This window comes from Aethalodelphis obliquidens, unplaced genomic scaffold (assembly GCF_003676395.1).
Source record: "Aethalodelphis obliquidens isolate GAN/ISIS:26980383/991018 unplaced genomic scaffold, ASM367639v1 scaffold18, whole genome shotgun sequence".
In the NCBI taxonomy this organism is placed as follows: domain Eukaryota; kingdom Metazoa; phylum Chordata; class Mammalia; order Artiodactyla; family Delphinidae; genus Aethalodelphis; species Aethalodelphis obliquidens.
The window spans coordinates 20011214-20024552 of record NW_020837962.1 but is presented as its reverse complement, the minus strand read 5'-3'; the positions used below and the strand labels follow the sequence as shown (position 1 = coordinate 20024552).

At 46.6% G+C, this 13339-nt stretch overlaps 1 protein-coding gene across 2 annotated transcripts in view; it reads right to left on the bottom strand.

Annotated features, from left to right (window-relative positions):
• Nucleotides 1–268: 268 nt before the first annotated feature.
• Nucleotides 269–13339, bottom strand: part of LOC113626476 (kinesin-like protein KIF16B) — a 280843-nt gene continuing 267772 nt past the window's right edge. The window contains exon 26 of one of the 2 annotated variants that reach the window (XM_027118145.1): nucleotides 269–1466. In XM_027118145.1, the coding sequence (XP_026973946.1) occupies nucleotides 1308–1466 (159 nt within the window). In that variant the 3' untranslated portion in view covers nucleotides 269–1307. Of the gene's footprint in view, nucleotides 1467–2952; nucleotides 3669–13339 lie in introns of those variants that run through there. The other variant, XM_027118146.1, reaches the window with a different exon arrangement.

Here is a 13339-nt window from a genome sequence, read left to right as displayed (position 1 = left end):
TTAGTACAATAATAATTTACCCCCTTATCGGGATAATTGCATCTTTAAATATACTTTTCAGACTGGAGAGCTCGGTTGTGAAGGCATATTCTCGAAGGTTGAATGCAAGCATGTTTTCTTACCCATTCATTTGTGATTTCATTCATAGCTATAAGGGCATCTTCTACTACAGGAATGCTAAATTATACATTATGTATGTTTCCAAGAACGTTAGATAAATTTTTAAACAGACCAGTAAGAACGATCATGTCACAAACTCAAACCGAGCTACAGGGTAGATTCCATAACTTCATTTAATATTGATAGCAGCTCAATTTAAGTCTTGAAAAAACAAATACCTTTAATAAATCTGGAGTGAATGATTACATATTTTGATATAACTATCATACAGGAGTGTGTACATATATAAATCTATAGGCAGAATTATATACATTTCAATATATACCACATATATATTTTTTCTTCTCACATTTTTCTCTTTAGTAAAACAAAGCAGTTTTACTGTACACAGATGTGTGATGCTACATTAAGTCCTGAGTGATTTAAGGGATCGTTAATAAACTACAGTAAATTCTAGTCTTTCAGCTAAAGATCCAGTAGATTCAGTAACAAAAATGTGAACAAAATGTTTAAAAATATGCATTCAGCGAGGCGCTCGTTTTGTGCTTAGCGGAGAAAGCTTGAGAGTGCACGGCCGCCATTTGGGAAAAACTTCTTGAATATTCAAGATTTAACAAATATCCTATTTGAATGGATTTATAGAAGTTGATGTCACCTACATCCAATGCGTCAAGCATGGAAGACTCCAGTCATGACTGGACCGAAAATCCCTTTTGCAGAATATGAAATTCTGTGTAAACATCAGTGCTTAGGGATTATGTAAAAAGTTCAGACTCAAATGGGGAAAAAGCAAAATACAATGAAATAACTTAAAATGCTTTTCTTGGGAGCCAGCCACATGGAAGGAATATAAAAAAATAAGAGTGTATTTTGGTGAAAGAGGAAACCAGATGAAAGTCATTAGGGAGGTGTGGTCAGCCACCCACCTCGGGAAGCCCCAGGCTGGCTCGGCCCCGGGGGCCCAGGGTGATGGAGCCATGGGGACGGATTCTGCACACAACAGGGAGAAGGCCACATGCACCCGCGAGGGGCAGGGACAGCCGCCGTCAAGGTCACCGTCAGCCAGCCCGGCCCCCCAGCCCCACGCTCCGCTCAGGCACTAGGAGGAAGCGGTGAGGGGTCCAGGCCCCCGGCTGGGGGGCCGCTCGGACGAGAAGGCACTGCGTGGCGTGGCCCCATCACCGGCCCTACCCCGTCCCGTGACTGCTGTAGTCGAAGACGCCCTTCTTGAAGAACGGCGAGAACTCGCAGACAGTGTGTTTGGACAGTGTCAGCCCCACCTTGTCGATGTGCAGCGGGGACGTCGTTGACTGGAGCATCACGCTGAAAAAGTCCCTGAGGTACCTCTGGGGAAGAGACAAGAGGCAAAAACACGGTCAAGACACTGTGGGGCGGGGGGAGGAACGTCCCGTGGAGCGTGGAGGAGCTGCCACTGTCATTAGAAACAGCGCAGGGACCCTCCGCCACCGCCTTTGCCCCATCAGACCCACCTGGGGAGCAGCCATGGTGCCCGGCGTGCAGGTGACGCTTCTTGGCTCCTAGGACACAGCTTGGACCTGTCTGCACACAACGCCCAGAGGGATGCTGGGCAGTGGCGGCTGGGCTTGGGGTCTGCGTTCCAGCAACAGTGTTGCTAATTAATAAAGTCATCCCCCCCCCCCAAATCACTCATTAAAAGGCAACTAGGAGGAGAACAAAAAGGCTAGCGGTCTGCACGATGCTAAACGAGCATTTTTAAAGGGCACAGGCTTTCTCTGCTTTGGATCCTTCTCGTAAACCAAAGGAAAAGCAATACTGGGGACGAGAGGGTCCGTAGCAAGCACTGATATTTGCAGACCCCTTTACAAATCCTATGATCACCAGTAACAGGAAGCTGTTGCTAAGATTAATTGCTCTGAACCCCGTGTTCGCCCCTCCCCCCTGCACACGTCTGTCACAGCATCGGCCGCCTCTTCTGGCATCAAACAGGCAAAGCACGTCTGAGACCAGGACCCAAGATGCTGGGGCTGAAATCAGACATGGGTGCCAGCAGGATGTGTTAAAGGAAAAGAGGACACAGAAATAGTTCACATATTTCAGGTCAGGCAAACGTTTTCTATAACAGAAAATACGGATGGGAGCAGTTTTAGGCCTGAATCTTTATTACTGTCTCAGTTGGTTTAAAAAGTATAAATCCTGTCACAAATTAAACATAGTAATTAGGGACTCTGAGTAACAAAAAAACTATGAAACATGGCCTAGAACAGTGGTCCCCAAGCCAGGGTATCTGCCCCATAGACATTTCTGATTGCCACAAGGCGGGGCAGTGTACCTAGCGGGTGGAGGCCAGGGATGCAGCTAACATCCTACAATGCCCAGTACAGCCTCTGTGCAGAGAATTATTTGGTTCCAAATGTCACTAGTGCCACAGATGAGAAACCCTGGCCTGGCGGAAGTCGAATTCAGCTACCTGAACGAACTGCCAACCTCAAATTTACCTGTGAAAGAAGACATTCTGCTTAAGGAAAATGTTAGCTACTTTCTTAAAAACAGTAACAAGGATTACTAATGATTAACATTTGTATAGCAATTTACAGATTCTAAAAATCTTCAAACTACTAATTTTTTATGCTTTATGGATGTATAACTGATGCCCAATAACTGCATATCCTTCAAAGGTACTCATCAACTGAGGAGTGCTGACACACGTAGATGCCTGTGAAACTTCACCAAAGCAAGGTGACAAACATTTGTACCACACCCAGAAGTTTCCAAAGTCACCTAATTTTACCTTATCTTCATAAGATAAAATACCTTCATAAGTTATCGTCATACTCTGCCTAGAATTAGCTCTTTTTATTATTATTTTATTATTTTTATTATTATTTTATTACTGTAACACCCATTATCCGGGGAGCAAGGCTAGTAACCAAGAGAGAAGACTTGAAAACAAGGGTTTTTAACTCAGACTCTTTTTCCTTTGTTCAATATTCCTAACTTCCTGGTCTCATGGTAATTGCTCAAGAAGGTCTCTTGAAAGAGAGATCAGGTAGAGGTAAGAAGGTGCCAAAACCAATTGCTAGAAGATGAAGACCTCGCTCCAGTACTTATTTGCATCAGAGAAGCAAAAGAGAACCTGCCTTGACTTTTCTGTGAGGGAGGAAAGCTGAGAACATTGACCTGGAAGGACCCGAGGTCCAGCAAACACAGTAACTAGGAAATATCGACCAAACCCGACCAGCCAGCGCTCACGATGAAATGCACGTGTGCAGCTAACTGTGCAAGATGGAGAGAGGTGATCTGGCACAAGGACAGGGAGCGAGCTCACTGCTGCGTGTGACCTACACCCCTTCGTGGTGAGAAGCGGGAGCACAATCGTCGTGTCAGCAGCTCCTGTGCAGCCCGTGTCCCCACGGCCGCGCTCAAGTGCAAACTAAAGCGCAAGACAAGCTTGCCTTCCAGATGAATTCTAACCGGATGCAAGGTGTTTAAATCCGGCAACCGATGTTGTATCAACATCTGTCGTCATTAGTTCATGAAGCAGGGGCCCTTTGAAGGGCCAGTAAAGCCTGAAGGGATAATGAAAAGAGAAGTGAAAATAAAAACTAGAAAAAAAAGGCAAAAAGAACATACTGGAGACCCCCTTCCCTGCCCGGGCAGCACCATAAAGAGAGAGCAGGGAAGTAGCTGCAGGTGATGGGTTTTCTCAAAATGAACGCATCAGTACACCTCGATGAAACCACCAGATAGAAGGATCTGAGCCAACTGATTTTAAGCATTACGGAAGAGCTTTTTCCTTGCAAGACAAATCTCCACTCAGCAGAACAGGGCAGCCTTGGCTCCCTTTACCTAGACCGCTCCCTTGGTCAAAGACATGCTGCGATTAGGAAGTGATCTTTGCGGTGACCTCGGGAGGCTCTAAAATGTATGGGGTGAGTCTGTGTCCAGAGCCACAGGACACAGGTGGGCTGAGCAAATTCCTTCTGGTGAATGACAAACCCAAAGGGCTAGGGGTGGAGCCGGGGACACCAGACGGAACTAAATTTCCAGAAGGTTCCTGAGGTCACAGACAGCATCTCACTCTTCTCTGTAATTCCCCGTCATCCCGGGCACACTGCCGAGCTGGGGAAAAGTGCTTACAAGCAACCTTGATGACTGATTTTGATGAGTTAATTTTTTAAAAATTGAAGTGTACAAAGAGAAAACAGCAACCATCATGAATGTACAGCCTAATGACTTTTCAAAAAGTGAACACGCTGGCGTGCTCAGCATTGGAATAAAAATATCACAACATTTTTGGAGCCCAGGCAGCCCTCTGCACACCCTTTCCCTTCAGGGTAACTGCCATCTTGGCTTCTGGCACCATCGATTAGTTCTGCCAGGTTTTGAACTTCATATTGATGGGATCCCACAGGGTGCACTCTTCTGTATCTGGTTTCCACTGCTTAACGTGATGTTTGAGAGATTCGTGCACCTGTCTGGGTGAGCTGTGGTCTGTTCGTTTCAACTGCAGGGTAATATTCCAGGTACCCGTGCCCACCCACTGACTGGAACAGAGGGGTGTGCAGGGGTGATGAGTTCGATTCTTTTGTCTGCACTTCTTCAGTAATGAAATCTACTTCCATATAATGGTGTCCGGTGAGTCTAGTTTATTGCTATTCCTCCAATAAAGAAGTTTCCCCTTAGGGCTTCAGGCCTCGGTCCAAAACCAGCCATTGTACTAGAAGGCTGCTATTGCATGCAGTCAATATACATTATAAATATATGTAAAATACATACTTAAATACACACATTCATATTAGTAATTTTTGCTGCCTGTGCCCCCAATGTTTTCCGCAGCACCTGCGGCTGAAGGGAGAAAATTAAAGTGCTTCCTGTCAAAGCTCTCCCTCTACTGTTGATCCATAGATACCCCCGCCCTCCCTGGTGTGTGAAAACAAGTCCAGAAGCCGAGCTGCCTCCCCAGGGCAGTTCACTTTATAGGGGAGTATTACAAAAACTCAAGGACATCGGGAATTTCAGTGGCTTATCAGGGTCAGAAGGGCAAAGCAGGAGAAGGATCTGTGAAATCCAATATCCAATTTGTTTCTTTCACTCAGCATCTTCTCCATTAAAATCAGAAAGAAAAGCAGGCAAATTGAAATCTCTGTAGCCATTAGGGACCACACAAGGCAGGCAACCCTTGCCCACCCTGGTGGTGGGGGGGTCACACCTGAGTCTCTGCTCTGAGAAATACCCTGGGTCAGGGCCGCTGAGAAGGTTCGGCAACATTCCAGCCCTGCCAGCCCTCCAGATACTTGGAGGACGAAAGTCAGAGGAAACCCAATCTTCTTTCAGGAAGATTGCAAACTGGGAAGTGGCAGAGCAAGAGGGGGTCTGGAGATGTCTCAGAGTGAGCAACTGAGGGAAAGGGAGGGACCAGGAAATGGAGCACAAAGCCATGCAAAGGGCCGGCTGTTAGAGGGCAAGAGAGGATGGGATGGGATCGGGGATGGGATCCGGGGATGGGGGGGAGGGGCGGGGGGAGAGAAGATGAAGGGAGAGAAGGAAAACAGCACAACTATGGTGGAGGCGGAGGCCCGTGAGTTGTTTTCCAAGTTGGCAAAAAAGGTTTAAGAATAACTGATATATTAGACACCTATCTAGGCTTTTTACTTTTAGCCTCTTGGACCAGCAGTATAAAATATAAGGTCTTTGGGCTTCCCTGGTGGCGCAGTGGTTGAGCATCCGCCTGCCGATGCAGGGGACACGGGTTCGTGCCCCGGTCCGGGAAGATCCCACATGCCGTGGAGCGGCTGGGCCCGTGAGCCATGGCCGCTGAGCCTGCGCGTCCAGAGCCTGTGCTCCGCAACGGGAGAGGACACAACAGTGAGAGGCCCGCGTACCGCAAAAAAAAAAAAAAAAAAAAAAAAATAAGGTCTTTTCTTATCAATGCTTTCAGAAAATCAAGTGTAGGTGGCTAATCTTTAAGGCATACTTCAGTACTGATGCTGAATACCTTGACTTCATAAACTCTCCTTCTTCTACAGGCTGTGGGCATGTTTTATTGTTTTTTTAAAGGCAATCTACACAGGGGCAGTGAGCGGGGTGGGGGGAGGCAGAAGTCACTGGGAGAGATGGGCCCCCCCGTGGGTCTGTTCCACACAATGTGAAACTGGCACGTGCTTTGTAAAATGCCCTCAGAACAAAAATTAAATCCTGCAGGGGACCATGAGCTTTCAAAGGGGAGGCCAAGAGAGACCAGCGGAAGGATGAGGGGTGCAATGATTGCCAGAGACACCCCCCACCAGGCTCCTGACGCCTTCTTTCCAAGGTAGTTGTTTATTTCCTTTAACTCTTACCTGTAACACCCCTCCGAGTATCTCCTTGGGACTGTCCCCCACATGCACACACCAAGCTGACCAGCTCCTTCCTTGCTCCTCTCACGTAGAGGCCACTCATCAAAGGCTTGCAATGTTCTAGGCACGCTGAGAGCTTTTAATGGTCTACCTCATTTAATTACCACAACAACTCTATGAGGTAGAGACTATTTTCATCTCCATCTTCTCGATGCAAAAACTGAGGTCTGGGAGGCTTAAGTGAGGTCACAGAGCATGGAAGTGGGAGAGTCAGGACTCACACCCACATCTCCCAACTCCAGAGGCTGGTCTCAGTCACCAGACTGCCGTCCACAGCATCCACCAGCCCCTTCTTCTCTGGTTGACCCCCGTCTCCTGGCACTGCGCTCACTGGGCCAGGCCGATAGCGCTGGGCATCTCAGCTGCTTGGGCCAGATGCTGCCTTTCCCGGCCTGACGGCGCTCTCGTGGGGACAGGGACACGGGGTTGTCTAGAGTGAATGTTCCACACAAGCCTGGGGCAGAGACCTCTCTCCTGTGAGGCATCTACTCTTCGACACGGAGTCCTACGCAGCTCTGCTCATGCTACCATATCTTCCTTACAGTGCTTTGCTGCGCACTGGCCATTTTTCGACTGCCCTTCCTCCGTTTCCCTTCCCAAACAGCATTCAGATTCCCTTCTGAAAAATACCCTCCCCTTCTTCAGGGATTGGTTATCTGCCTGACTTACGGAAGAGGACTGGTGATTTTTTCCCCACTCACAGTCTGGGATGGGTACCTCATACCCAAACTGCTAATCAAGATACCACTCGGGGCCTGCTGGGACCAAAGGGTCCTCTGGGGCAAGCCTCTTCCAGACTGCAGAACTGGTGCTATAGAGCAACTAGAGTTTACCTAAGAAATTCAGGGCAGATGCAGAAGAGCTTCTGATCTGCCCATTCTGTCTGTGGTCTTTGTAAGGAGGTGGGCTTACAAAGTCATTTTCTACTGTTTGCCATAAGGTTAACTGACAGTCCCCTGGGGTGTTGGCAGGTACCCATCAGGAATCAGAGGAAACCTTCCATCTACACCACATCCAACTCCTGGGGGGCCAGTCTGTTGTGGGATCAAGGCGTCTGCCCAGGGCACTTCTCTTAGGAAGAGGTCAATCCTAAGAGGTTTTCAGATGGGTCAGTGCATCCCAGAGGTCCATTCCCACCCAAGCAGTCAGCTGGAAGCCTCCTGCCCCAAACCCACATACACACAGGGGCCAATTTTTAAAATTCCAACACCACTTCAAAACACAACCACCAAACATTATTAATCTTTGAACCAAAACACAGACTAATATGGTCTGTTGGCTGTGTTAATGAGTTCTGAAAGGCAAAGCACACTCCCTACAGCAACACAGGGCAGTTCAGCAAGAATTTAGTCAATTATTTTAGAGCTTTAGCCTGGCACTTCCATCGACACACTGCATTAAGGGGCAAAAGTGAAAAATATAATGTGTTGCTACGTGCTACTTCACTTTAGACATGCTTGACGAAGGTCATAATATTAACATGATTCACGTGTGACCTCCTATATGAAAGAAAGGAAAAGAACTTGAGTTTCTGGAATAACTTGCATAAAAGCTGGCCTTCCGGTAGCCTCTGCTGGGTTTTTCCTTTCAACTTGGGAACTTCTGGATAAAATGCTAGTCTGCTCATAGGGATGACCACGTGCTCTGCAGCCCATCCAGGCAAAAACCTGGGAGCTCAGCAGGGCGTTAAACAGTGTGGCCGCTCCCATCTTGCGGCGATTCCCTTTCAAGTCTGGGATCTGGAAGGAAAGGAACGTTTGAGATCAGGGAAAGGAGGGAAGGTGTGTGGTACCCACGCTCAGCGAAGGATGTGAACAGGGAGAAAGGCCAGCGTGTGGAGGGCTGAGCCTGGGGAAAAGTAGGGCTCAAAGGAGATTATGACGGGCCTTGAACCTGGCTGTGGGTCTGCTGGTACTTGGTACTGATACAAAGTGCTTTTCCTGGCTCAGGAGCTCCTATGACCCCTGAGACACACTGGGGAAAAGGAAGACAGGTGTGTGGATCCTCTGTTTACAGATGAGAAGACTGAGATCTCAAGGGACTTAGCCAAGTTCGACGACTGTAAGAAAGAGGCTGACAAAACGACTGGCTCTTCAAATTGGGAGAAAGTCCTCGAAATTCTTGAGGAAAATCCTTTAAGCCTGCAACGTAAGGTGTGAATGTAAATGTAAACGCAGTCCCTGTCTCTGGGGCTGTTCACACCCCTATCATGTAGGCTCTCAGAATCTACCTTCAATTTCAATCAACCACCACGTGCACCCGTGTGTGTGTGTGTGTGTGTGTGTGTGTGCGTGTGTGTGTGTGTGTAAGAGATGGGAATGAGAATAGGCCTCAGAAGCATTTGAAAGACCTTACCTTTTTATCTTTTGGCTTCCTTCTATTTTAATTAGCAGGGGGATAAAGTCATGACCATTTTACGTTATTAGAAAGTTTCCGTTTTAATAGGGCTCACGGCTGTAACTGTAACCTACTGTAACACCAGCAATATTTCACCCCAGCCATGCCATCCTAATGATTTTCCGGACATCTCATTGTTGTGGAGCTCTCTTCATTTTACAGAATTTTAACATCAATCCATAATTTAATTTAAAGCCATTGAAATTATTAAAATTGAAATGTTCTTTAAAAATGTAATAGGGCTTGAGCCACCTTTCCACTGTGACATATTAACAGGCAAGACAGTTCAATGGCATTCCTCATTTCCAGAAGTCATTAGCCATGGTGGCAGCTTAAAGACAACTGTCATTCCAATAAGACTTAGAGGTTTCATTTACCTTGCAGTACCTGGAGGCTTCGTCATCGACTGGTGGGCTCTGAAGATGGATCCGGCCTGGAGGGAGGCACACTGGGATATTTCTAGACCCCAGAGAGGTCTGGTCACCATGGGCCAAGTGTTATGAATTGACCCGGGCAGGTCGATACTATTCACCCCGTTGAGTCTTCCCAGTTCTAAGCTCCCATACGTTCTAGCCTGAACACTTCTCTCTGAATATTTAGGAATCCTAAAATTTGTCTCCACTGGATCAGCTGGTGGAGATGCTGGGTTCCTTTCCCAACACGCCCCCAAATGTCCTCACACTCTGATAAAATTGGGACAGTTTGATTCAGGCAGATCACTCATCCTCTGCACGGTTACTGCACACCTGCTCCCCACGAAGCAGCGTGTGGGTACTGGATGTCCAGTGCTGAATATGACAGGCCCGGAGCCTGCCCTTCCAGGGTGCCTGGGCTGCCCGTACCACATCCTCGTGGTTCAGAGTCATTCTTACTGGTGCTGTGCTTCCATCGTCTAAACCCTGCTTGTCCTTTAAGGGCTGAATCACGGATTATTCTCTGTTGACGCCTCTCTTCAGACCCCATTCATGAATCCAACAAATATTTATTGAGAGCTTTCCTCCTGTCAGCACTGCTGTGGATTCAGTAACGGACGAGCCTCATTTCCGTCCTGAGTAACGCGAAGGCCTTTCAGGGAGGTGGGCAGGAAAAGCAGGAATTAAAATGTGGCTCCAGGAAAATGGGAATGAGATGCTTTTGGAGCACTAGGAAAGGCAGCCAGCCTCGTCCTGGGAATTGGTGACATTTATGCCAAGACCTGAGGGGTGGGAAAGAATCAAGCAGGGGAAGATGCTGAGGGAAGCCTGTTCCCGGCAGAGGGCAGAGCGTATACAAAGCCTCATGGTGGGGCAGCAGAGCTTGGGGCACGGCCAGTGGTCCAGCAGCACTGGACTGTGCCCTGTTCAGCGTGGGGGACACACTTCTGGAAGGCTCTGCCCCCAGATCAGCTCTCAACCAGGTCTCAGACCGGGGGTCCAGCACTGTGCTCCGGCAGCCTCTCTTCTCTCTGATCCATGGAGTCCTGCCAGGCCTTCTGGGTGGAGCCTGTGACTTGTTTTAACCAAGAGAATGCACTGGAGGTAATGCCGAGAGTAAAGAGGTCACCTTGCAGGTTCCAGTACCCCAGCTGAGCCCAGTCCTTAGTGGAGCTGTAATCTGATTGCAGTCACACAAGTGGCCAGACCTGACAGAGACCCTTGGAAAAGATGAACCACCCAGCGGCTGGTTCCACCACCCTGCCCACGTTCCAGAACCACAGCATCATAAGCAATAAAGTGGTAGTTTCTTCAAGGCACTAAGTTTTGGGGTAGTTTATTACTCGGTGATAGATTACCGAGATACACGTATTTGGGAACAAGGTAAGAGATGAGGGAATAAATGATATTAGTCAAAGCAGAATAAAGTTTCTTTGGTTTCTGATTTATGCCTCATGCCAACCTCTTCCGACCTTTTCTGTATTTCTAATAATAATTCTGTCTGTGCGGGCATTTCTTTTCTGTCCTAGGTTTTACAGTAAATACTTGGAATAAGTAATCATTTGAAATATGGCATTTATTTCCTGATATTGTATAGAATTCTGAGTGCTCCCACTTGAAATTCATCAGGGTGAAAACGCTAGTCTGTGATTACAGAATCTGAACTATTCATTACAGCTATTCAGAGACTCTTCTTTATGAGTTTAATGACATAAGCATATTATATTGAATTATTATGGTACTGCATCAATTGGACTCATAAATTTAATATACTCAGTCTGGTTCACATATTCTAATAAAATCCAGCAAGCTTTAAAATTTTTATAAGGGATGTGCATTTCAAGTCCACGTAGTATTCAATCTTTACAGGTTGACGTTCTTGCTTGGGGTATTAAGCGGCTTCAACGATCCTGATGACCCCAGCCTGGCCAACCAGCAAGGTCAGGGTGAAACCCCACAAAAAAAACAGGCCACATCAGAAAGGCCAAGGTCTGCATGGACTAAGAAGCTGGTTAAGCTTTGCTCCAGAGCACAAGTCACGAGCAGTCCCATCTTTTCGTCTCACAAAGGAGGAGAGAGGAGTTCAGTGTATGGGGTACCTGTGAGCTGGAAGCGACACCACTTGTCAGCTGTGAGGGGGTAGGAGGCGAAGAGCTTCCGGACTGGCTCACAGACCCCGCTGTCGACTTTGTTCGGTTAAAGCAAAATATGGGAGAATGCTGGGAGGAACCCAGTCCCCAGGGCTCACTCTGGTTCTTTGACTTTTGCTTACTGGATCTTTGTAAGAGATTGGTAACCGGCTAAACACAGATGCAGAGCAACTCAACACCCTCAGCACGGAGGGGAGGTTGGAAGAGAGCCCTGGAGACACGCCTCGGCCGTTGAGACCACATGGCTGCTGCAGTCCAACTCTGCTCTGCAAGCCAGCTCCTTGGGCACTCAGTCATTCTGCAGCCACCACGCTGGGCGCGGGGACCTTACAGCATCAGAACAGAAAGTCCCCGAATGCCTCTGCACCTCTGCTTCCTCATCGGACTCTCTCTTTTTTTTTTTTTTTTGCGGTACGCGGGCCTCTCACTGTTGTGGCCTCTCCTGCTGCGGAGCAACAGGCTCCGGACGCGCAGGCTCAGCGGCCATGGCTCACGGGCCCAGCCTCTCCGCGGCATGTGGGATCCTCCCGGACTGGGGCACGAACCCGTGTCCCCTGCATCAGCAGGCAGACTCTCAACCACCGTGCCACCAGGGAAGCCCCCGGACTATCTTTTAAGGATCAGAATATTAAATGAGCTGCTGTCTGTCAAGTGCTTCGAGCAGGGCCCAATTCACAGTGAGTGTTTATTAAGTCATTGACACTATTATCTACACAGCTTTGTCCTCTGGGAGTTCATGGGCAAATATGTTAATTTTCTCCTCTTTTGGATACTTAGAAACACATGGGCTTAAAGCATGAGGTATTTGACTTTAATGTTTTCCCCTTCAAAGGAAAGTAGAGGACAGCAAGAATCTGGAATGTTTTTTCCAAAGTCACCTCATAGCAGATACTGGCAGACCCTTTATTTCAAGGGTTACTTTAAAGGAAGGAAGATTTAACATGTTTTTCAAAATGGAGAATCATATTAAAAATAAAAAATCTAACTATAGCAGGTAAGTTAACTATCCTCTGAAAGATCTTTTCTTAAGTAAATGCTTTGCTGGGGATTTTACATTTCAATTTTATAATTTAACATAAAAAATGACCTTATTTATCCCATAAATGGTTGGAAATAGCACTGATGTTTATTTATTTATGTGTAAGAATTTACTTTTTTTAAAATAATAAAGGTGTTCAAATAGCCCCTTGGAAACCTCTTGTCTACGGGTTACAGAGAGAATTCAGCTTAAGCCTTGACGAAGGCTAAACTTCTGTCTGATTATATTATTCACTGCTTTTTACTGAAAGCACAAAGCAAATCTGCAACACAAGTTCCTTAGCACCAATTTCAAAAATTAATCCTTTAAATATAGGAACATAAGAGGAAAGTATTTCTAAGAGAATTATTCCCATTTCCATTGAAAATGTTATTAAATAAATGGTAAATTTTAGTTCTAGTGTAGTTTCAAATCCACTAGTCTTCTATAAAAAAAACACAAAGCATGACTCACCATTCATAAATCAGGATTCAGAGATTGAAGATACTCTGAAAATATGTGAAACCAAAAGCTACAAATCATAGATAAAAATCCATACATTTCCCTTGTAGATTCCAAGTATAAAAGACCTTCACCAGGAGTAGATTCTATGTCAAAAAAAAAAAAAAATCACTTTCCCTGCTCATCCACAAGAAGCAACTCCTTAGCCTTTAAGTTTTATTATGAGACTGCATCAATTCAGTCGCATGAAAGATCATTTTAAGATACACTTTGGATACTGAAATTCTGTAAACTGCCATCTGGGGGGAAAACAAAAACAGAAACAAACCAAAAACCCTATTCTTTTCTTTGTTTCTAAGTTCATGATTCCTCCCAGCACTATATAAACCTTCAAAGAGGTTC